At 45.5% G+C, this 24,276-nt stretch overlaps 1 protein-coding gene across 1 annotated transcript in view; it reads right to left on the bottom strand.

Moving 5' to 3' along the window:
* EPS15 (epidermal growth factor receptor pathway substrate 15) overlaps positions 1-24,276 on the bottom strand; it is a 114,309-nt gene that overhangs the window by 78,417 nt on the left and 11,616 nt on the right. The window contains 1 exon segment of the mRNA XM_074264642.1: positions 6,506-6,547. Coding sequence (XP_074120743.1) covers positions 6,506-6,547 — 42 coding nt within the window.

The following is a 24,276-nucleotide window of genomic DNA, read 5'->3' as shown; positions in this document are numbered from 1 at the left end:
ATGGATTTGTGAATGTATATATACATATGTATATGTGTGTATACATATGTGTGGGGGGATGGCTTGGGGAGGGGGGTAATGAAAGGTAAAAAAAAAGAACAAAGTAAAAAAAGCGCACAGTAGAAAACAAAAGAACAACCTACAAGGAAGTAAAGAAAAGATGGATACTTATGAATCTAATTTTATTATTAAATAGCCTTTCTTGAACTGGAAATTCACTGTTCTCTTTTGAATCTTCCCCAACACTGTGCTGGGTACGTGACAATATTATGCTTTGTTTTGTTTTATTTTTCTTTTCTGTCTTTCTATTTTCTATTAAGTTAAAAAATGATAAAAGTAAGTCCCTAGAAGTCTCCGAGAGCCCAAACAGGGCCAATAACCTCAATTCCCTCACACTCCCAGAGCTGAGGCCCAGAGGAGCCGTGACATCCATCCCTCTGTACAGCTCACCATAGTTGCTAAGTTGGGGTTATCTTGCAGCTATGAAGCTAAGTAGGGAGACAGCAAGAAAAGCCCAGATTTCCCTGGATGGGTTTAAGTCTCCAAGCCCAAAGGAACCATGACCGAGGGCAGGAGGCGTGGGGAGATGCCATTCCTGAGTCACCACAAGCCCTCTGAGAGGTCAGAAAGATTACGATATGGCCACTGGAATCTCAAGGTGCCAAAGACCAGAGTGGAGGCAGCGGCAGAGCCCAGATTAAGGAAAGGAAGAGGACTCCCAGGCAGTCCCCAGGGCTCCGGGTGCAGGCTGGCAGAGGAGGGGGTTGGCCTGCTCCCGCGGGTGCCATCTCCCAAAGGAGGGTTTGAGCCGGGGGACTGGAAGATGGGGGCTGCAATAAAACTGAATTTGGAGAAGGAAGGGAAAGGACTCCTCATGACTTCAGTGAGGACAGTCCTGCCGAAGGGGGCACCGTGCTGCTTGAGACTCTGGACATCACCACTGTCAGCGGTCCCACAGTCTGATGAGGAAGGCTTTGGAGGGGAGGGAAATGCCAGGGAATGACTAGCAGTGAGAAACCAAAAGTATCAAGAAGAGAAAGAGGAAGAGTGACTGTAGAAAAAGCCGCGCCAAGTTGTGGTGCAATGCTCTTCTGCCCGCCTTCCTGGGTTATGGAAAAGTCTATGTTTGTGGATGACTGTCAACTTCATGATAAAATATACATATGTGTGTACATAAGAGACTAAATCCTCCTTCATCATCAAATAGGGACCACTAGTTGTGTTGCTGTCATGGAATCAGGGAAGAGGCTGTGATAAATCGGAAGAGCTACATATGCAGCTGTAATCATTTTACCAGCAAACCATTTTCCGTGCTGGAATGGCTGCAGCAATTGAGGGATCCATATACATATATATATATGGAAAAAAAAAAAAGAAAAGCCTGGGTCAGACCAATATATCATTTCCTTTTTTGACAGGCACTAGACTGACAGATCTAGGAAATGCCATGGATACGGTTTACCTACATTTCACTTTGGCTGACCACGTGGCAGGCCTTGTCACCTATCCCTGAAGAGATGTGGGCTGAAGACAGCACAGGAAGGGGGATTCCAACACAGTTGAACAGGACTGCCCAGGGCAGTCGTTAACTACTCTGTGGTGGGAGCGACCTTCAGCAAGTGGCCGAAGTGCTCTGGGTCTCGGCTTTCTCCTCTGTAACCTGTGGGGTCCCTTCTAGCTCTCAGCCTGCGATCCGATGGCCTTTAGGTCACAAATACGTGCATTTTCACCCCGTGGAACATCACAACTCAGGACAAGCAGAATAAGCCTGAGGATGTTTTGGGGTGAAGCCCAGGGGAGTGGCCTCTTAGAGCCCAGAAGCAGCAAAGCTGGACAAGATGGTAAGAGGGACCTGTCTGCCTAAGTCAATTTCACAAGCCCTTCCTGGGCACGCTTGTACACTGTGCCAGGCACTATTCAATTAAGAAAGAATTATCCTCTGGCAGATATTCTCAAGAAGGAATATTCATACAAAGATGAGTGAACTACCCAGTCACTTGGGGAGACTATACCAATCGTTCAGTGGTAGGAGGGGAGCTCCAGCAGCCAGACTCCAGAATCCTGGGGGGCAAAGGGCCCCTCCTCAGCCCAAGCATTCACACAGGCCCACCCAAAGAGCCATCAGAAGGCCATGATGATGCCCCAGGCCTATGTCAGATCTTCATTACATCTCGACGACACATTGAGGGCACCCTCCACCATGACCAGAGAGGGAAACGCACAGGTTTACACATATGAGGAGCAGCAAAAAACCAGTCTCATCATTTCACAACTGAATGAACAAGGTAGGGAACACAAGATCCCAAGGTCTACTATTTGCTAATTAAAAAAACAAATTCCTTTTGACTCAGTAGAGCAAAATATCACTTTAAAAGTTCCCGACAAAGGAGCTTTTCATTAATGCACTAAAATCATGAGATTTCTTGGTAAATGCAATTAGAAAAAGGTCTGTCCCATCAGCCCCTAATTATTACTATCAATCAAGGCATTAATAGGGCCAGCCCCTGACATGGAAGACATTTTTCGTGAGGGCCAAATGGTAGGTGGAGTCCATTCAGATGGATTCTCTGAAGAGTCTTCTCTTTGCAAATGATAGTGCATGGACTCCATCAATCCCCAGAGCAGGGAAAGGTGTCTTCCACACGTTATTTGTTGCTCATAGGCAACTGTCCTAATGATCCGGAGAAGAAAAATTAAAAGAATTAAAAATTCCTATTATCTGGAGGACAATACAGCAACGTGATATGATATGGCCATACCAGACCATCTACTGGTAACACACCATTAATTAGATGTAAAACTAAACAAAAGAAAGAGGGAATTAGACAATATTTGGGATACATATAGTCAATCCTTGGAACAGATGGTGTGGTAATGCGCCAAAGAAGTCAGGAAAAAATGAATTCAAATCTGACTTCATACACTGATTTTCTATGTTTCCCTGGGCAAGTCTCTTATCCTGCTTGCCTCGGTTCCCTCATCTGTAAAAATGGCATAATAATAGCACCCACCTCCCAAGATTGCTATGGAGATCAAATGAGACAATAACTTGTAAAGCTCTTAGCACAGGACCTGATTCACAGTCATTACTATATAAATTTAACAATAGATGTGCTGGATGAACAATCAGAGCTATCTGAAAGATCATGGAAAAACATAAAAGGCATCAAAAGATCAAAGAAAGGCAAATTTAAAAAAAAAAAAAAGAAAGAAAAAAAAAAGGAAAGAGAATGGAGTCTGAAAAACAAAAACCAGCGAGGTTACAACAGACCAATACAAGAGATGACTCGAAACTATGGTGCTGGGGTGACAACGATCTAGCATGGTTTAACAGGTCAAGTTGGTCTAACCTCATTTCCTTTTTGGACCACATTACTCAATAAGCAGATGACGAGAATGCTGCAGATCTAGTTTGCCCACAGGCCAGCAAAAGGTTTAGATAAAATGGCTCAATACGTTTTTGTGGGGAGATGGAAAGATAACAGATTGGACGCCAGCCTTATCTGATGGATTCAGAACTATGCAGAGAGCCAAGTTGTCTAAGGCTTCATGTCGGTGTGGCAGGAGAGTGACCCAAGGAGATTGGATTCTGATAAAAGCACAGATGACACAAAGCTAACAAAGAGGATGACAGTCAAGCTGAAAAGGATCTTGACCATCTAGAGCATGGAGTCGAATCCAAGATGACAAAATTAAATAACGATAAATGTAACATCATGCACTTGGGTACAAAAAATCAGGCAGCATGATGCAATGGAAAGGAAGTTGGCTCTAGAGTAAAGGACTTGACTTCAAAGTCTGGCTCTGAGATTTCCTTCTCTTCCAGCTCTCAGGCCAGTACAACTGCAGAGTAAGATTTTAGATAGCAAACTGTTTTGAAAAAGACCCAGGCGTCTTCATGTTCTCCAAGCTTGATGTGAGACAGCAGTGGGCCAAGGAAGCCAGAAAAGCTAACACTGTCCTAGGCTGCATGAAGCAGGGGAGGGAGGGAGGAGTGTGAAGGACTAGGTTCAGTTCCAGAGGCCCAGTTTCAGAAGGGTGCCGAGAAGCTGGAGAACACCTAGACCAGGAGGAGACTGGAGTCCATGACATTCTGAAGAAGTTTAGGGATGGCAAAGACAAGGCTTGGGGATGTGGGGAGGGCAGAAGGAGGGAGGATTATGGTGGCTGCCTCCAAGCGTCTAGAAGCCTGTCACATGGAAAAGAGACTGGATTCATTTGGTGGCCCCCACAGCTCTGAAGCATTCACGTGGCAAGGGACCCAAATCATGAAGCCATGCCATATGGAGGTGTTGTGTTCTGTTTCTCTAAGTTATGATCATTCTCTGGGAGGAGGTTTCTTGGGGAGCTTCTGGAGGCAGCCTTAGTTTCAGTTCAGTTTCATCACCCCAAAATGCAGCCAGAGGTTAAAGTCCATTACTGTCTTTTTCCAAATCTTATCTCCAAATTCTTTATTTTCTCCTTCAAGCTTTGTCTCTTTCACTTGGGACTCGGCTAGCTTTCTTAGAGGCCTCTCTCTCTTTGGTTCCCGAGAACTCTTGTCTGAGTTCTCCAGCCAGCATGAAAGTCAAAGTTGGAATGAATCCGCCTCCGCCTCCAAGAGTGTGGGATTGTGGGCTTCCCAGAAGTCAATCCTAGTTGTGAATCTCCCAAAGTCCTCTCCTCCGAAGTTCTCCCAGGAAGTCCTCTCCTTCACTCAATCCTGGCTCTGAATCCTGGCTTTTTATATCCTCTCAGAAAATAGGCTTGTGGGAGCTCCTTAAAAGTATGCTCTCTTAAAGGTGTGAATCTCATGTGTAGACCAATGAGCAAACTCCTTTAAAGATGTGAACTAAGTGCATAAGTACCTTGTAAGAATCCTAACATGGAGGGAAGGAAAATGCAGCACTGATCCCCACAGCAACGGCATCAAGGACATCATGGAGGGAAGGCCAAAGCAGACATTCAGACACACGGTGAGAACTTGCTCTTTACGAGAAAAGTCAGCTCTTCACAACAGATAGGATTCCAGACTGCGGCAGGAGAATCCCACAAGACGGCCCACCAGAACCTTTGGCTTGCAGAATATTTTCTGACCTAAAAGAAGCCGATTGGGGGCTGGAGAGAGGTTTCTTTTAAAAATTGGCAGCAAAATTCTTCACTGTCCGGTGAACAAAACTCGACTGAGAAGAGCCAAAGGCTGGAGAGTGCAGCCGGCACACCCCACCCTGGAACTGGCTCGCTAAACAAAAAAAGGGAAAGGCTGAGTGGCCACGGACACGCAGACAGGGCCAAGATTTCCCATGAAAAGCAAGGAGCGTGGGAAAGGCCACAGGACAAGAGACGAGCAGCCAAGCCAGAGTGCTCGCCAGCCATGGCAGCAAGGGCACAGCCCAGAACACAACATGCTCCCCACAGAAGGAGATGTGGTCATGGGGAGAGCCCGGTACCGGCGCTGGCTCTCTGAGACAGGCAGGGCTGAGGTCTCCTGAGAAAGTCTGTATGAAGTGGACACCGTCCACCATCATACAGCCCACAATCAATCGGCAAATATTTAGGAAGCACCGGCCAGCTGCCAGGCAATGTGCTGGGAACGCAGAAGCAGTCACAGGACTTCAAGGAGTGACAGTCTTGGAGGCCACTGGTATCCCACAGAGCAGACAAACTGTGGGACACTTCACAAAAACCAGACTTATACACACTTTTACAGAGGCATCAACTGTGTCAAGTCACGGCATCTAGCCGTTTTTCTCATACTGTGGCACCTTACCCAAAAACCAAAGGACACAAAGAGTGGCTGATCAAATTCTGAAATATGAACGTAATGGAATATTATTGTGTCACTAAAAATGACCAAAGGGGAAGACTCTATTAACTGTTGCCAAGTAAGTGAGAGAGGGGTAGCTAGGTGGAACAAGGGACAGAGCCCTAAATTCAGAAGGCTCAAAGTTCAAATCTGCCCTCAGACACTGGACAAGTCACTTAACCCTGAATGCCTAACCCCCCCCAAAACTCCAAGCAGTAGAAAGGAGCAAGCCCAGCACCTGATGAGAATGGCTCAACACCCATGAAGACGCCAAACTCTGCGATGACCCATCAGTCACCAGTCACAGATGAAGGAGGGATCTCTTAAAGAAAGGGGAACTAGTAATTGGCAAAAAAGAAAAGGTCATTGAAGAATTTTTTAATGAACAGGAGAAAAGAGAAAGTTCAAAAGGAAACAAAGGCAGGAAGGCTCTAAATGTGACATGCCAAACTTCAACACTCTACATGATATTCCAGCTTTCAGATTTTGTATATGGAGATGGATTTTTTTAAAAGAGGTCTGGCTCTCCACAAAAGAAACAGCCAGATGGCCACTGCCTACTGTCCAGCCGGCGAGAAGTAGGCCATTGGTACTAATGTACTGGACAAATGCTGCATATGGACAAGCCAAGGGTCCATGATGACTAGAAGGAAGAAAACTGGGAGAACAGACAGCAGCATCTCAGAAAGCAAAAAAAAAAAAGGAAAAGAAAAATCTTACCTGTCGATAGAATTTTTCATAGACTGGATTTCCACTTGACAACTATAAAAAAAAAAACAAACCAAAAACACAAACTTCATTAAGATAATATTTTTAATTTTTTATATTCTTATATATTTTTCATAATCAAATGACATATTTCATTTGCCAAATGGGAAGATAAATAATAACTATTAAATGAAACTTTCCTCTCCCAATTCCAACTTTCTCTGACAGCAGTCATCCATTTCGCCTCATGGGCTGCCTCCCGGGACTTGGCAGACCTCCACACCAGGCAGGACTCAGGCCCCCGTCACCATCCACTTGGCCTACTGTGACAGGCCCTGTACCATTCTGGAAGTCCCAGCTCCCTTTAAAGCTCAGCTCTGGGGCCAAGGCTTGCAGGAAGCCTCCTCAGCCTCTAATCTCCAGCTGTGGGTGCTCTTCCTCCCCTGCCCCGCCTCCTCAAATTACTTCAGAATGATTTCTCAGAGCCTCTGCAGCCATGCTGTTACCCCAGCAAAGTCAGCTCTTTAGGGCAGATGGTCCAGGAGTATTTTAGAACAGTACAGGGTTCAGGGATGCCTCCAGCAGAGGTAGGGATGCGGAGGTAAGCATCCACCTGAAAGTAGCTGTCCTGCACGAGGGGAACTGGACAAATAGTAGGGCAAAGAGGGTTGGCTGGAGAAAGAAAAGGTTTTTGACTCCCCTGAAGGGTGCTGGTATGTCCTCCCACTGAGGCTGATCCCCCGCTGGAAGCCATCCAGGCCTCCTTCCAACCCTTCCATCTCTGTGCTCAGTCCCACCCTTCCAGCCACCCCAGACTCTTCATTCTCCTGTTGTTCCATCTCCCCGATTCTCTCACCAAAGCACCTCCCGAGTCTCTCACTACAACCTCTCAGGGCCTGGCCTTTCCCAACAGCCTTCAAGCTTCCCTTCCAAAGCACAAGTCTCACCATGCCTTCCTCCTGTTCAAGAGCAACCCAGGCCCGGGCCCACCAAGTGAGTGCTTCACCAATGCTCTGGGGATGAGCAAGCGAGCTAAGACACTTCAGAAGCTGCCTGTGGCCTCTGGAAGAGAACACAACCTCCCTGGCATGGCTCCAGACTGTTACCCAAGACAGATCTCTTCACTCCTGCTCACTGTCCTAGACCCAAGATGCGCCCCCCCCCCCCACTTCTACCTGCAGGAGGCTCCAGCACCAGCTGGAAGGCTAGATCCTAGAGGAGACCTCTCCAAATCCCTGGCCTAGTCCCACCCCCAAGTTATGAGAGTATTCCTCTCTTAAGTACAGAAAGCTCTGAAGGCCAGGACTGTATTCCCAGCACCCAGGTGGGGTCCTAGTACTTAATAATACTGAAATGAATTCCAGTCATTGCTCTCAGCCTCCCAGCCAAGCCCAGGTCCAAGCCCTCCTTTAGGTGACAGTCCCAAAGCCTTCTAGTCTCCGTCTCCAAAGCCTTCTGCCAGTTCCTTCGATCCTAATATGGCAACATCTTGAGGCTCTCTGCTGCACTGTGTGCCCGACTCTGGACTTTCTCCAGCTCCGTGATCCTCCCAAATGTGGAGCCCAGAACTAAACACCCTCCAACCACACTTCCCCGCAGAGAACATCACGTTTCCTCTGAGGCAGCTGGGTGATAAGGACAAGGATGGGAACAGAACAGGATGAGGCGGCCTGGCTGGGCCGGCATCTGCAAGGCTGGGAAGAGTCCTCGCCTCGTTCTGCGGCTGCCTGGACAGGGGTAGGGCATCCAGAGATCAAAGCCGGCTTACGTCCTCACAGCGACAAACTATGTACAGGCGAGGCAAGGCCAGTGACCCCAAGAGACTGGAGTCAGGCTGCTTGAGGTGGACTGTCAACCTCTTGCCTGGTCACTCCAGAAAAAGGGTCACAGCGGCGTGATCCCAAATGGACTTGGAAGAAAGAAAGGATTTCTTTGTGATGGCTTTGTTAAGTCTGAATGTAACGTTTCTCTCACTGGCCTGACCCGCAGCATGTCTGTGACTGCCCCTCTGGGCACTAACCCCTGAGAGGGACAGGGAGCCTTGCCAGGGCTTGGGAGTGCTCCTAGGGCACTTGTTCCAAGAGGTACAAACTATTGTCTGGTGACGGCAGGGCCACACCTGGGGGCTGTTCTGACCACACCCTGGCCTGCCAGCTGCTGCGCTGCAGACACCCCAGGCCAGCAGGTGGTACCGAGGAGGCCCTGCCTACATCTGAGAGCTAGACACCACCTGAGAAGCCAACAGCAGAGTCCACGTAGTCACAGGGTCTGACAGTGAGACATTAAATCACTTTAAAATGTTTTTAAAATCTTTAAATTACTAGAAGAGAAATGGCTGCATTTTGCTATCATAACAAGAAATTTTGGAAATGTTTTCTTTTTTTTCAGTACTTGGCTGGGGTAACCCCACCCCAACTGAAAGTAACACATTGCCACCACTCCCAGCCCCTCCTGAAACCTCTGAGCCCTGTCTGACCTCTCAGAGCATACTCTAAATTATATTACGGTTGCTCTGGTATGGTATATGACGTAAAAGAAAAAGCTCTGGATTTGCAGTTAAAAGAGCCAGGTTTAAATACACTGCTATTTATACTTATTTGTGTGACTCAGTCAAGTTACTTACCACTCTGGGTCTCAAGTTTCTTCATCTGTAAAATGGGGAGGGGAGGGTCAGACTACGTGACCTCTAAGATCATTCCCAGCTCTAAATTTTCTGACTAATTACACAGTTTTGAGCATCTATTTCCCTGTAAACCTTGTGACTAAGAAACAGCAACAGGGAATTAGATGAGTGTCAGAGAGGCTAAAAAGAAAAAGACGGGAAAAGCCCATCTCACACCCCAGATAGCAGCTGAAACGTCACAGCGCATCTTCTGGAAGTCTGGCACCCCCATCAGCTGATGATGAGACGGTGAGGCATTTAAGTTCAAATCCCAAATTATGAAACATTGTCAAGCCCAAGCAGAACCTTAAAGCTCACCCAGCCCATCCCTGCCATTTAATGGAGAAAAAACTTGGCCAAAACTCCTCCTCTTCTCTGCACCCCCACAACGTGAGCACTTCAGAGCCAGCAGGCCGGGCCTGGCAAAGACCGCGGCCTTTAGTTTCCTCCTACCAAATCACTTCCAAACATAAATAGGTTTCTGAAATAAAAGGAGCCAGACAGCAAGAATGTCTAGGGAAAGCACGACGGCATGGAGGAAAAGAGGGAGTTCAGCATGGCGGGGGGGCCAGCTGAGTGAGATGTTTGGGAAGGTCTAGAAAAAGAGGGTCGGGATCACCCCGTCGCCGACAAAGCACATCAACAAATGGCGGCAAGGCGGATGCTTCCTCTTTCTGGGTTCGGCCACGTTCCTCCCAGCAGGTTTTGGGAATCTCAGCAGTGACTAACTTCTTGGAAATGTTTGTAGCAACGGATCAAACGTGGCAAGGAATTTGCTTCTTAGTGATTAGTCTATTCTAATAAAGTGGCACAGTTCTCAAACAGTAATTAAACAAATGAGGAACCAATTTCAAAAGACTTTAATAACTAAAAACTTGCAACAGCTAAGCTGAGTCATTTGTGTAGGTTACAGAATAATAGTATTTTCCAAAATGAGAGCCTCTAGAAAAGTATTAAGTTGATTCATTTATAAAATGAACAACTAACAGCTAGACATCAGATACTGGAAATCAATTTTCTGCATGACAAATAGCCTTGCAAGTCCCTTTCAGCACCTTTCCTGGGCCAGTTCCTGTGCTGGAGCACCTCCCCATTCTCCCATTGGTGAGATCTTCCTGGAGCCTTCATTTTGGGAAGGGTTGGCTGTCCTGGTCTGGCGGCATTCCCTCCCAATCTGTTTCCTTCTGAGGCTCCCCAATCATGTCCGGGGGCAGGCCCCTTCTCCCCTCAGCCCTCGTTGGGATGTAAGATCCTTGAGGACAAGAACACCCCTTTGTCTGGGTGTATCCCCAGCACTCAGCACAGTACCTGGCACACAGAGCAGCTAGTAAATGCCTTTTTATTCATTTTTATTCATTCATTTCCCCACAGGATGATGCTTTTAAAATGCATAATTGAGCAGAACTGGGCCACCAGAGTGATATTGGGGCGGGGGGAGTTAAGGAGGACAGATGGCACAAAGTGGTTTATGAAAACACCTCTTCTAGGAAAAGCCAGTGATCTATAGCAACGGAAGGAATATTCGCACACGGCAGTAAGAATAAACGTCTCCCATTTCTTTCCATCCAATTTGACGAACATCTTTAAGTACCCACTTGGGGTGGGCGCTGCTTGGGACGGGGATGGTTCCTGCTTCCAGTGACACAGATTGTGGACTGTTGGGCACCAATGGAGGGAGCACAAGAACTTCACTCCTCTCTCCCAGCCCATCTCTCTCCCACTGCTGGGAAGCCAGCGGACACAGCGCCCCAGAAGGTGTTTTAAGACCAACCGGTGTTTTATTGGCACTGGGTGAAGGAACAGCTACATGGAGGAAACACAATTTCCATGATTACTGAAGCATCCGGAGTTTACAAAGCACAAGGTAGAAAGAACAGGGATTCCCATTTTACAGATGATGATGCTGAGGTTCCAGGCAAGGGGCTCAGCTACTCTTGGGTGACACAGCAGTCATCATGAGAATCTCCAAGAGAAGGAGTGGGAATCAAAGGGGAAAGGGGCAGAGAAGACGGGGAAGGGAGGGAGCCAAGGGCCAAGCCTTCTGCTCATAGAGTGACAGCACGTCAAGGACCTGTCATTTCCTCAGTGGCAGACGGCAAGCCTTCTGTGGTTCTCTGGAGCCCGGAGAGCCAAGGGGGTGCGCTGTGGCAGCACATGGGCCGGCCCTGAGAGGTAGCCCCAGCTGTCCTAGCATCAGGTACAGCCCTCTCCCCATGACCACCCGCGTCCCTAGGTAGGGGAAGCCAGCCTTGTCAGCCAGGATGCATACACAGAGCTACCCCTGAGCCACACACGGACCCCTGACACCAGGCTCACTGTCTTTTTCTGCACCCAAAATAACAGGATGCTGGAGACCTCCAGGGCCATCAACGACCTCAAGAGATTCCCTCTCTTGCCAATCACTGTGGCTCACCTAGTCTTTCTTTTTTCCGTAACTCTCCCCTTCTGTCCTCATTCAGCCTCACTTCTTTACAAAATTGGAGGCTGTTCACCAACTTCCCTATTTTTACCTTCACTCCAAACTCATTCCCAGTCCTTCCTCCTCTCCTCCAATTTTGGATAAGAGCAGCCCCTCTACACACACCCACTGGAATCCATCCTCTCCAAACTTCTCACCCTCATTCTCAAATCTCCAGCATCTTCCTATCCCCTGGTCCCTTTATCACTGTTCACAGACACAGCACTTTCCTCCACCCTTAAAAACAACAAACAAAACAAAAAACCCACTTTCCTAAGCCCTAACAATCCCTCCCCCAAGCTAAAGTGCCTTATAGCTCTCTTCCCTTTCTTGGGCAAAAGTCTCAAAAAATGCCCTCCACACTCATTACCTGTGCTTCCTTTTCCCTCGGTTCTTTGCATTCTGATTTCACTCTGTTAAATGCTCAATCGAATGGTCTTTTCTCAATTCTCAGTTTCCTTGTCCCCTCCATCAGCTCTGATACTGTAGAAAATCCTATCCTCCTGGCTCCTTTCTCTTCTCTGGATTTTGATAACATTGCTCTCTGCCGATTTTCCTCCCACTAGTCTGACCATTTTTTTGGCTCCCTGGCTACCTCAAAATCCATGTCAAGCCCCTTAATTCCTGTAAGAATGCCTCCAAGCCTCTGACCTGCCTTTCTGGCCCTGTCTCTCTCTTGCCTCACCAACTCCCTCCAGCTGCCAATGATTCCCAAATTCTCTCCTGAGCTCCAGTTCCACTTCACCAATGGCTAACTGGACACTTCAAACTGATTATGTCCAAAACCAAACCTATCCTCCCTAGACTCTCCCCTTTTCCAAATGTCCCTATTTCCGTCAAGAACTCTACCATTCTTACAGTCTTCCATGCTTCCAACATCAGCATTACTCAGGATTCCTCACCTTGCCTCACCCCACATGTTCAATCAGTTGCCAAATAATGGTTGCAGACCTGGGTTACTGGAAAAATAATACAGTTATTCCTTCTACATCATGACTTTCCCCATCACAGTTTCAATATGTTGTAAATCAGCTTAAAAAACTAAAAATAATTTTTGAGAAGTTTTGTAATGGCACATGAAGAATACAGAAAATTTAGAAATTCAGAAATGCATAAAATATATGGACAGTATTATATATCATCATAACATTAATATTGTTGTTATTAATAATAGCTTTTATAATAAGTTTCTACAAATACCCCATAAAAGAAAAAAATCCAAAGCAAGCCCAACAGACTTTGGCTAGAAATGCCATTTGCATCCAAAAATGTACTATGAAGATAGCCTTTATATTCAATGTTCACCTCTTTTTTTCTACTTTTTTTTCCTCTCCCGTGTTTTTCCCTTTTGTTCTGATTTTTCTTTCCCAACATGATTCATAAAGCAATGTGTATTAAAAATAAATAAATTTTAAAAAGAAAGGAAAAAAAAGTTACAAAGAGAGAGCCAAAATTTTTATGTGGATTTCCAGATTGCAGGGGACATCATGCCCAAACCCCAAGATGCGGAAAGGATAATTGTAATGTCCTCAATAGTAATAGAGAAGTTCAGAAGAGAGTATTTAAAGGGTAAAAATAATGAATTCTATTTTAGGGATGTTGAATTCAATATGTCAAGGGGACATCCAGTTCAAGATAGCCAATAGGCAGCTGGAGATGTGATACTGGAATTCAGGGAAAGGACTGGGCTAAATAAAGAAATCTACATAGAGATTATAATGGCACCGATGAAGTCACTATGTGAAAGAGACTAGAGACAGAAGCAAAAAGGGTTCAAGATAGAAAGTGGGGGAACAATAAAGATTAGCAGGTGCTACTTAGATGAACATCTAACAAAGGAGACTGAGAAGGAACAATCAGACAGGAAGAAAGAAAACCAGAAGTGAAAAAACTAGAGAAAAAACTAACATGGAGAAGAGAGTGACTGGCAGTGTCAAAGACTGAAGAGAGGTGAAAGAAAATGAGAACTGAGTAAAGGCCATCAGGATTTGGGCAGGTAAGAGATCACTGATAACTTTGTAAAGATCACAATTAAGGCTGAATGATGAAATCTGAAAACAAGGAAAACAGCTGTGAAGTTTATCAATGGAAAAGACTGAAAGAATTTATGACCAAACAAGACACAGAGCATTAAGAAATATAAACTGGATAATTTCAATTATGTTCAATTAAAAAAATTTGCAAAACAAAACCAATGCAACCAAAATTAGAAAGAAAGCAGAAAGCTGGGAAATCGTTTTTACAGCAAATATCTCTGAAAAGTGCCTCATTTCTCTAATATATAGGGAACAGAGTCAAATTCATAAAAATACAAATCATTCCCCAATTGATAAATGTGGTCAAAAGACATGAAGAGGCAGTTTTCAAAAGAAAAAAATCAAAGCTATCTATTTTCATATAAAATGCTCTTAATCAGTATTATTAGAGAAATATAAATCAAAACAATTCTGAGGTGCCATCTCACATCTCTCAATTGGTTAAGATGACAGGAAAAGATGATAAATATTGAAGGGGATATGGGAAAACTGGGACACAAATTCATTGTTGGTGTAATTGTGAAATGATCCAACCATTCTGCAGAGTAATTTGGAACTATGGCCAAAGAGCTATAAAAATATACATACTCTTTGACCTAACAGTATCATGACTGGTTCTATATCCCAAGGAAATCATAAAGGAGAGAAAAGGACCCATATGTGCAAAAATGTTTATAGAATCTGTTTTTGTGGAAGCAAAGAATTGGAAAATTAGTAGATGACCATTAATTAGGTAATGGATAAATAGGTTATAGCATATGAAAATTATGGAATATTATTGTTATATAAAAAATTACAAACAAGCTAATTTTAGAAAGTCCTGGAAAGATTTACATGACTTGATGCTGAGCAAAACAAGCAAAACCACATATATAATGTACACAATAACAGCAAGACTGTGCCATGATTAACCACAAGAGAGCTGATTCTTCTCAGCAGTTCAGTAATACAAGGCAATCCCAATAAATTTTGGAAAATGCCATCTGCATCCAGAAAGAGAATTATGGAAACTGAATGTAAATCAAGACATGCTTTTTTCCCCCCCTATTTTTTTCTTCTGTTGCGGTTTTCCCCCCTTTTGTTCTAATTTTTCTCTCCCAATATGATTCATAAAGAAATGTGTATTTTAAAAGTTAATATATATATGTTAAACAAACAAACAAAATAAAATCCATTTGGAAGAAAAAATAAAAACCATGAGCAAAGGAAAAAAACGGGAGGTAGTGTCATATATTTATCAGATTGGTTAATACAACAGAAAAGGAAAATGATGACTACTGGAAGGAATGTTGGAAAACTGGGACACTAATGCACATTAGTGGAGTTGTGAACTGATCCAACCATTCTGGAGAGCAATTTGGAATTATGACCAAAGGACTATAAAAATTGTCATACCTTTTGATCCAGCATTACCACTCGTGGGGCTATATTCCAAAGAAAGCAAAAAATAAAAATAAGAAAGGGAAAAAGACCAATTTGTACAAAAATATTTATTTATTTATTTATTTTGATGGCAAAGAGAAGATGCCCATCAATTGGGGAATGGCTGAACAAACTGTGGTATACAAGGAAATGGTGCTACAAGACATAAAAAGCAGGATAATATCAGAAAGACTTACATGAATGGATGCTGAGTAAAGTGAGCAGAACCAGGAGAACATTGTACAAAAATTAACAGCCACACTGTATAATGATCAACTATATGAATAACTTAGTTATTCTCATCAGTATAATGATCCAAGACAATTCCAAAGACTTCATAATCCATATCCAGAAAAAGAACTGATGGAGGCTGAAGACTGACGCATACTGCTTTCACCTTTTTTTATGCTTTTTTTTTTTTTTTTTTTCACCTCTTCATCTGTTTCTTCCTTCACAACTTGACTATTTTGGAAATCTTTTTTTATATGACGGCACATATATAACTCATCAATTTGCTTGTAATCTTACAAAGGAAGAAAATTTGGTTCTCCAAATTTTTAAATGAATGTTATTTGGACACAGATCTTTGTGATATCCCCAGTTCCACTTAACAATCACGGTCAACATTTGGTGAGGTTAACAACAAGCCAAAAGAGCAAGCGATCCAAGAGCAGAAGACGTAGAATTGAAAAGATTCAACAAAGGGCCAAAGCTTAGCCAGAGCAGGGGTGACAGCCTAGGATGCACCTGAGGGATAGAAGGAATGGAAGTCTTCATGAAAACAAAAGTAGGCTTAATAGGAGACAAGCATAGGTAGAGATGGAAAGATAAAGGATCATGACCTAAGACTATTATCATTCTTCCATGAACATGGAAACAGGAGCCTTGTGGGTGATGGCGGGATACACTGAATGTGTGACATACATTTTACAATCTACATCTACCACACTAAGTGTGTAAGCTCCTCGGGAGCACGGCCTGGTTTTAATCATCTCTCCAAGCCTTCCAAGATTCAATAATCATGCTGGCCACCAATGAAATCTGTATTTCTCACAGGACTTGAAGAAAGTCTCAAATATCTGCTGGACTTCATTAGAACAATTTTATCCGGCACATGAGATGTGAGCTTGCTGCAACACACAGGATACCAAATGGCTGGTTTGGGAACCCAAGGAAAACAGGCTTAGCTTCACTGCTATAATTAACCAAGGGCTTTCTATATCCGAGCAGGAACCTGATACATAGATGTGTCTTAAACCGCATAGCTCCTCTTTGTAAGAGACAGCAGCTTGTCCCAAGTTCAGTGCCCATCTGTCGATCTGGCAGGCATCTCAAAGGGTGCATCGAGTCCAAGTTCCCTCGACAAGCACTAAGTAGCTATTCATCTTGAAACATGGCAGCCAAATCAATACAAGGTCTGCAGACTGTGCTGAGTGCTTCCTGTCTCCCAGACCCCTAGGGATTCTCTCACTGACCACAAGCTGATGGGCTCACACTCGACTGAATCCTTCAACTCTGAATCAACTCTTCGGAAAGGACAAAAAGCTCTGGCAGATTTCCTCTTGGGAGGCAGGGGCACAGACGAGCCACGAACGCGATGCTGTTTCTCAGAGATCCCTGTACGTGCCCAAGGACTGGCCACCACGCATCCAGATGGCTCACAAACTGCTTCTGAGCCCAAGGGGGCTTGCACGGACAGATGCTCCTTGCAGAGCAGCAGCACTACTACCCTTAGCAGCCTGAATGAGTCTCTGACCAGAAACGTCCAGCTCTTTTCAGACACCTCCATCCCGCTCCAGGCTTCCACACTGTTGACTCATCTCCCCAGGACTGTTCTCTGCCAGGCCACAGAAACCTCCTCACCCTGGAAGCTCATTCTCTGGAAATATTCTCACACTGCAAGGACCCCTTCAGCCTGTGCCTCTGATTGGCTGGCTCCTCCCCAAGGCGAAGCAGCAGAGTCATCCCTAAACAGGCCTTTTTCCCATGGTCCCTCACCAAGTACCTTCCCTTTCCTGTCCCCTCTCCCATTCAGCCTCTTTTTGTCTATGACTCCCCATCTTCCCCCAGGAATATAAGCCTCTGATGGGCAGACTGTCTTTCTATTTCATAATTGCTTGGTGATGACTTAGAGCAATAAACCACAAAGCCATGCAAGGACTTTTACAATTAAAAGAGGAGTTGGGTTCCTTACTGGGCTTTCTTTTGTGTCCTTATTACCTGGGTGTATGTAGAAAAGCCCAGAGATCCAAGTTTCAATCTCAACCCTCTCACGGGGAGATGTCAATTTGCCCGTAAGGAGTGGGCCAGACCCTTCAACCTCTCGGTGCCTCCCCTCTTACAGGCTCTCAACCTCCACCCTTCAGTGACAGAGAGTCTGCAGATGACCCAGGGGTCCCCAAGGAAGAGGCAGCTGTTTGGGTCCCAGGAAAATGCACTAGCCCTTGGTCTGGATGATCTGGGGTCTGACTGATTGCACAATGTTCATGATGGAGCAGCAGTGACAGGCCCCCATGCAGTGAGGAGAGGACCATCACCGGCCACAGGAAGAGCTGCAATGATTGAGCATCACAAACAGAGGGAGAAACTAAGAGGGTTTTTATTTTGCAAAGAAAAACAGATTCTTTCAAAGCAGGGAATGGGATGGCAGAAGAAGACAAAAGGAAAAGAGGGAAGGGTTAAAAATGATTTGAACAGAAATCATCTCTAGTCACCAGCTTAATTTCAGATTAAGAGATCAGGCCCAGAATTTGGCACCTAGAACATGAAAGAGCTTCCTGCAATCAAATGACCAGACCAGAGAAAATGGAGGAGGAGTCCTGGCCTTTGAGGCGGGTCCAAATCCTGCCTTTAAATCTTGGTTCTTGGGGTAAACCATCTAACTTCTCTGGGCCTCAGTTGTCTCATCAATAAAACGGGGAGTTTGGACTCACTCAAATGCTTTCTACTGATTCTCTCATTGAGCCCCCTAACAACCCTCAGAATTAGCACTTAATAGGCTGTCGACCACTAGGTTCTAGGCGCTGTTTTAGGGGTTGGGGATACAAACACAAACCACTGCATGGAAGGGTATGACATGGAATCAGGCCGGAAAGGCGTGGAGAGCCCTGCCTGCCTAATTAATCTCAGGGATGGGAAACAGAGGCCACTACTCCGGCCCAGCTGGGGTTTAGAAGGCACCAAGACGCGCTTATGGCATTCCTTTTACTTCCCACTCAGCTGGTAAGAGAGTCAAAAAATTTATTTCTTAGGCTAAAAAGAAACAAATTCAGATCGAACAGCTATTTCCTCTGCCTCAGGCTGGGGCAGAAAAGCAGTCAGCCCCAGCTCCCCCCAGCCTGGGGCCAAACAGCCTCCCTTCCCCCTCTGAGACCAGCCCACCTCACCCCAGGTGCTGCCAGGGCCACCCCATCCCCAGAGACAGGGAAGGGGGGCAGGGCAACTGCAGCTGAGGCCTGGACAGGAGAAGGAGGAAAGAGCTTTCTCCCAGACCACTCTAAACTTCTGAGTGTATATACTGGTATTTCACAGCTCTCAATTGTTAGGAACACAGCCCTTAACCAAGCAGGCGTCATCAACCCAGAATCCCTGAGCTGGTACAACTCTCAGCTGCTTCAATTTAGTACCAATTTTAGGGGGCTAGGTGGCATGATGGTGGGGGGCAGGGTATGGGGGGCACCAGACTTGTCTCCACCTATCGCCTTCTAGCCCTGCGTTGATTGGAAGGGGGCTGCAATTTTTCTCATAGTTGTCCTCCTCTAAATATTTTTCATGGGCATGTAACACAAGATGACCAAAGGTCCCACAAAATGAAGATTCCTGCTGTCTACAGACACACCGAGTCCTTCATTCACCTCTCCCTACAGGGCCATCCTTCCATGGGGCTGCACCTTCCTTCTGTCTTGGTCTCATTTTTGCTCATTTTAAAAATATGTCAAGATGGGGAACATTCAGTGCCTCCAAAAGAATGGCGACTCGTTAGCCAATGCACAGAGATTTTTCACTCTTAGCATGCACAATCTGAGATGTCATTCAGAGCCCTCTGCCTCCTTTACCCACTGCCCTTCACTGACTGCTGCGCCCATTTGTCCCGAGGGTCACTATGGCCCAATGAGTCATCACCAAGGGATCAGCCAGCTGCAAATGAGCTTCTCCATCCTTGGGGAGTTGGCTGGCAGGGGCAGGTCAGTACCAGAAGCTTTCCACCATGGCAATCTCTACATATACCAGCAAAGAATTCGGGGACCCAGGGTCCCTGCCGCTCTGGATGAAGAGGCAAACTGAGTAAGCGCTGCCAATGGGCTAAAGAAACGGAATAAAATCTACATGATGCTGGATAATGTACAAAGATCTCGATGTCATACTAGAATATTGTTAAGACGGATACCAGGAAAAGTGAAATGCGGACACACAGATATTGGAAAGAAAGCCCTGGAAAAACAGACCAGTGACTCCACGTTTGGGAACTGTCTAAAATACAAAGGTCTCCCGAAAGTACCAGAGGACACATTTTTATTTTAAATGAAAGTGAGGTGGGATCAATTTTATTTTGAAATAGACAGCTCAAGGCACCAAAAACCAGCTGGGAGTGCAGGAGACAAGACACGGCAGCAAGAGCTGCAAAGGTCAGGATACCGTGTTCCTGTGCAGGGCCAGCTGCTGCAGACACCCAAGTCTGAGCACAGAGCAGCCGTGCCCCCTTGGCCCAGGCCCAGGCCTTGTGACCGGCACTGCCTGGCACGCTGTACCACCCCCTGCAGTGAGAAAGCCAAAGACTTGGTCAAGGTGGAGAGCAAGAATGGAGATGACCCCATAAGTCTCCCCCCCGACCAGACCCGAGAAAATGGAGGAGTCCTGGCCTTTGAGGCGGGTCCAAATCCTGCCTTTAAATCTTGGTTCTTGGGGTAAACCATCTAAGTTCTCTGGGCCTCAGTTGTCTCATCAATAAAACGGGGAGTTTGGACTCACTCAATGTCTCTGAATCTATGATCTAATGATGCCTGTCACTGATTTAAAAAAAAAAAAATCTCTTTTTGAGTAGTAGGCAGGAGAATTTACCCAGAGCATGTCTTCCGGGGGGAATTCTGAGGCAGGTCCCAGGGGTCCCTCACAGACACAGATTCGGACTGGAGACAGTGAGGAAGAAACAGGAGGCTGAGGCCCGCCCCCGGGCCATGACTCTCAGCAGCCCCTCTCTCGGCCTGCCTGACACAGCACTGGCTCCTGAGGCTACTGGCTACTTGTTTGGTGCCGACTTCGTGTCCCCCAGGAAAAAGCCTGATCACATATCACAAAGTAGCAAGGAGGTCACTGCCCTCTTTTGGGGGGCTTTCCCCCTTCTACACCCAAGGCCAATGATGGAAAGGGAGCCTGGGGAGAGGTTGTTTGAACTTGCCTGGTGAGGTTTCCTTTGACCAGCAGGGCACCCGGGCCCACTGCAGCCTGGCACCAGGCTCCAGCAGAGAGTCCACCAACCAATGAGGAGGACGACAGACCCTCCTCCTCCATGAGAGGCTGGCCCTGCTGAATCCCTGCCCCCAGCCTCCTGCAGGAGCATGCTCTGTTTCTGGAAGACTTCACTCTCAACCCTTTGGATAGATGGTCAGCAAAGGCCCCCTGGGAGGCCACAGAACAGCCTCAAGTCCCTGGCCCAAGTAAGAGAGCCACAGTGGCCGTAGGGAAAGTCCATTTTCCCCAAAGCAGAACAGGCTGTTATGAAGGCCTGTCCCTGGTGCTGCTCATTTGCCCTCTTCAAGAGAAATGGCTTGCTGAAGGACCCCTGGGAGAAAAGGGAAAGGTGGGAGGCAACCTCCTCCGGATGGGGCAGCTTGCAGGGGAGAACGTCTGCTCCCAGAGGAGAGAAGACAGCCAGGACCTGTTAGCCTGGAGTCATTGCGCTCTGTCACTGATGCTCAACAGCATCTGGCTCTGGTCATACCCACTGCTCCCTTAACACAGCAGACCTAAGAACGTCATATTTTCCCAGTGGTTTGATTTTTGACTTTTTTTTAACTTTAAAAAAATCATCTTTGCTGTGACTCTGAGCCCAGCGAGACATTTAGCCTCTCAGGATTACAGATGTGGCAGAGCAGGTACAGATTGGCATTACTAAGAGGCCCCTATATCAGCAAAACCCCACATGCAACCCCAAAACAGAAAGCAAGAAAACCCCGCCAAGGGCTGTCCCCTACCTCCACCCCACGGATTCTTGGGAGAAAAGGCCTATTTAAGAGAACTCCATTCAATTTGGCACCTCCTCTGGGCCAGGCACTGGGATACACAAAGACCAAAAAAAAAAAAAAATTCTCTTCCCTCAAGTTTGTATTCTAATGGAGTAAAATACAACTTACACAGATAAGTCATTGTTTAAAAAAAAAAAAAAAAAAAAAAAAGCAAAATGTCAAGTAAGAAGGGAGAGGGGGGCAAGGCCTTTGGAGGTCCTGAAAAATCAGGCTGAGGGGAGTTCAGTTTTTTTTTTTTTTTTTCCCAAGAGGAAACAGGGAGCCACCAAAGGTTTTTTGTTGTTGTTGTTTTTAAACAAAGACATGAGATGCTCAGTCTTAGGTAAGTTCCCTTGGCTGCTATGTTGATGCTGAATGGAGAAGGATGGTGATGGGAGGAAGAAGCCCAATGAGGAGGTTGACTAAATCCCCTAGCTTTCTGCCCTTCCCAGCCCAGGAGCTAGAAAAGGCCGCTACTGCCCTCTCCTACTCTCTCAATTGCTTTCTGTCTTTGTCCCCCTCCCTCTTGTCCCTTCTCAAGTTAGATTCATTCAAGGCTCAACTCAAGAACGTGAGGCTACCAGTTGCTACTGTGCTTCCCCCCAAAATGAAATCTACTTTGTAATCTGTCTTGACATCTTCGTGTACATATTATGTCTCCCAGGGGAGATGTGAGCTCTTGGAGCACTAGACCAATTTTATCTTCCTTTTTCCTACCATGGTGCCTCTCACATAATAGGGCTTACTGATGGCTGCTCAATTGAAAAATCAAGCATGCCCCTGAGGTTCTGGGTCTGGGTGGCCATGAGCATGAAGGTGCCCTTCACAGAAAGTGGCCTTATCCCTTTGCAGTCTGAAGAACCCAGTGAAGACAAGATGCCCACAAGGCAGTTGGTGATGCAGTCCAGGGGCCAGGAGAGAGATCGGGGATGAATGAACAGCTCTGAGAATCAACTGGATAAAGAGGAAATCATTGAGGGAAAGAAATACTAGAGAGGGTACAGGAGGCTGGGAGACTTGGGGAGGCCCAAGCCAAGAAACAAGAGCAACTGAACCTAAGAAAAGTTAGTCAAAGGCTGGAGAAAATAGAAGCAATAAGTGTCATGGAAGTCCAGGGAGGAGAAGAGAGAGATCAGTGGCCTCAAAAGCAGCAGAAATGCCCAGAAAGAGAAGCCTTGAGAACAGGTGACCGGATCTGGCAAAGGAGGCAAGCGGCTTTTCAGGGGAGGGTCTACCAGACCGCTAGAGCTAAAGATGGGAAGGCCTGTTGGGCAAGTGGAGGGAACAGCTCCAGACAACTTTCTGTAGGAGTCTGGCTATGAAAGAAGCAAGTGAAAATTTCTCTTTTTAAAAATGCTGAGACCATATACTTGTCTTTTCAGCAGATAATGGAGGAGAGGGGAAGGGTGAGAGTTTAGAACTGAAAATAAAAATTAAAAAACAAAGTGGAACAGTTCTGCTAAGCCTAAACTCTTGAGGAGCTCAATGATAAAAAGGTCAAGTCTCACATACGGACACCTAATATTGTTAGCAGCACCTTCTATGGTGGCAAAAACCTGGAAACAAAATGGATAAGGCTAAACTAATAGCTGTATATCAGCAGAGTGGAATAGTACTGTGCTTCGGGTGGTAAATATGAATGCAGAGAAGCGTGAGAAGGCTTATCTGAACAGACACAAATGAATTCAAGTGAACAAGATCAGTGGGAAGAGTACATCTGCTAGTGATGTCAACAAAACAAATCAAATGCTGCAAAATTATAGCCCCAATCTGACCCCAAAGAGAAGCTATAAAAAGTCATCTCCCCCACTGCATATAGAAATGGAGGTCCAAAGGTGGGGAATGTTGCATATGCCAGTCAGTTTTGCTAAGCTTTTTCTCTCTTCCTTGTAAGAAAATATTGTATTCTTTATTTTCAGTTTGGCCCTCTGCAAACAGGTTGGGGAAGGGGTAGAATAAGAAATCCAGATGATATAAAAATAATAAAAAAGCAATCAATGAGATTTTTTTTTTAATTGATGAAGTCTGGGTGTGTTTGTAAGCATTAGAGAAGAAAGGATCCAGAGAATATATAGAGGCTATAAATGAGATTGAGGGACTCCTGGAAAGAGGCAAACTCCCAGGAGAAAGCAGAGACTCCAGGAGATGGATGGGCCTGGGCTATGAGGTACACCTCTTCTCAGGAATTGGAAAAAGCAAGGAGAGGATATATGGAGAAATAGAGGAGGCTACAAACTAAGAAATAGGAGCGATAAGGGGGCTTGCTGACACAGATGTCTTGGATTTTCTTTATCAAAAAGGACCCAAAGGCCTATGGTCCAGGGAAAAGCTCTGGTTCCTTTCCACCATCCCACAGTTCACTGAGGCAACTTGAAAAAATGCATCAGTGAGGGCCTAGGAGAGGTGGAGGGAAAAAAAAAACACAATCCAAATGAACAGGATTAGAAAAATGCTGCAAAGCACCACATTAGGATAAACTTAAGTCGCATTTCCCCCAAATTGGGCTTAAATAAATTCAGTGTTTTACAACATGTGCTTTATATTCATTTTTCTTATGATCACTAGAAATATGACAAAGATGAGGAATGTAACAAAGTGAAAAATTAATAAGGGATCTTTTAAAGGGGAAAAAAAGAAATGCAAACTGACAATTCAGTCTTTTAATATGGCAATTCTGAGCAGGAATTTCAATTTTCCCTCAAAAAAGCTCTTCTTTAAGGCTGGAAGCCTACAGCTGAGCAAAAACGATAGACTTTCTCTCAATGATCACTCAATTGCAGTCTGTACACCCTATCGAGGATGGCCTACAATGTCAATAAGTAAACACTGGCTTATCTCAAAAGCATGTCTTTTTTTTTTTTTTTTTTTAATTTTAAACTTTTAGCAGTGGCTTAAAGTCAGTCAACTTCAAATCTATTCTAATTCATATGAGTTGTTATCAGAGACTTAAAGATGTCCCTAGCTTTCTACAATAAGAAAATACA

Source organism: Sminthopsis crassicaudata, chromosome 4 (genome assembly GCF_048593235.1).
Source record: "Sminthopsis crassicaudata isolate SCR6 chromosome 4, ASM4859323v1, whole genome shotgun sequence".
Lineage (NCBI taxonomy): Eukaryota > Metazoa > Chordata > Mammalia > Dasyuromorphia > Dasyuridae > Sminthopsis > Sminthopsis crassicaudata.
The sequence above is the reverse complement of the archived record's forward strand: the minus strand, read 5'-3'. Positions and strand labels throughout refer to the sequence as shown.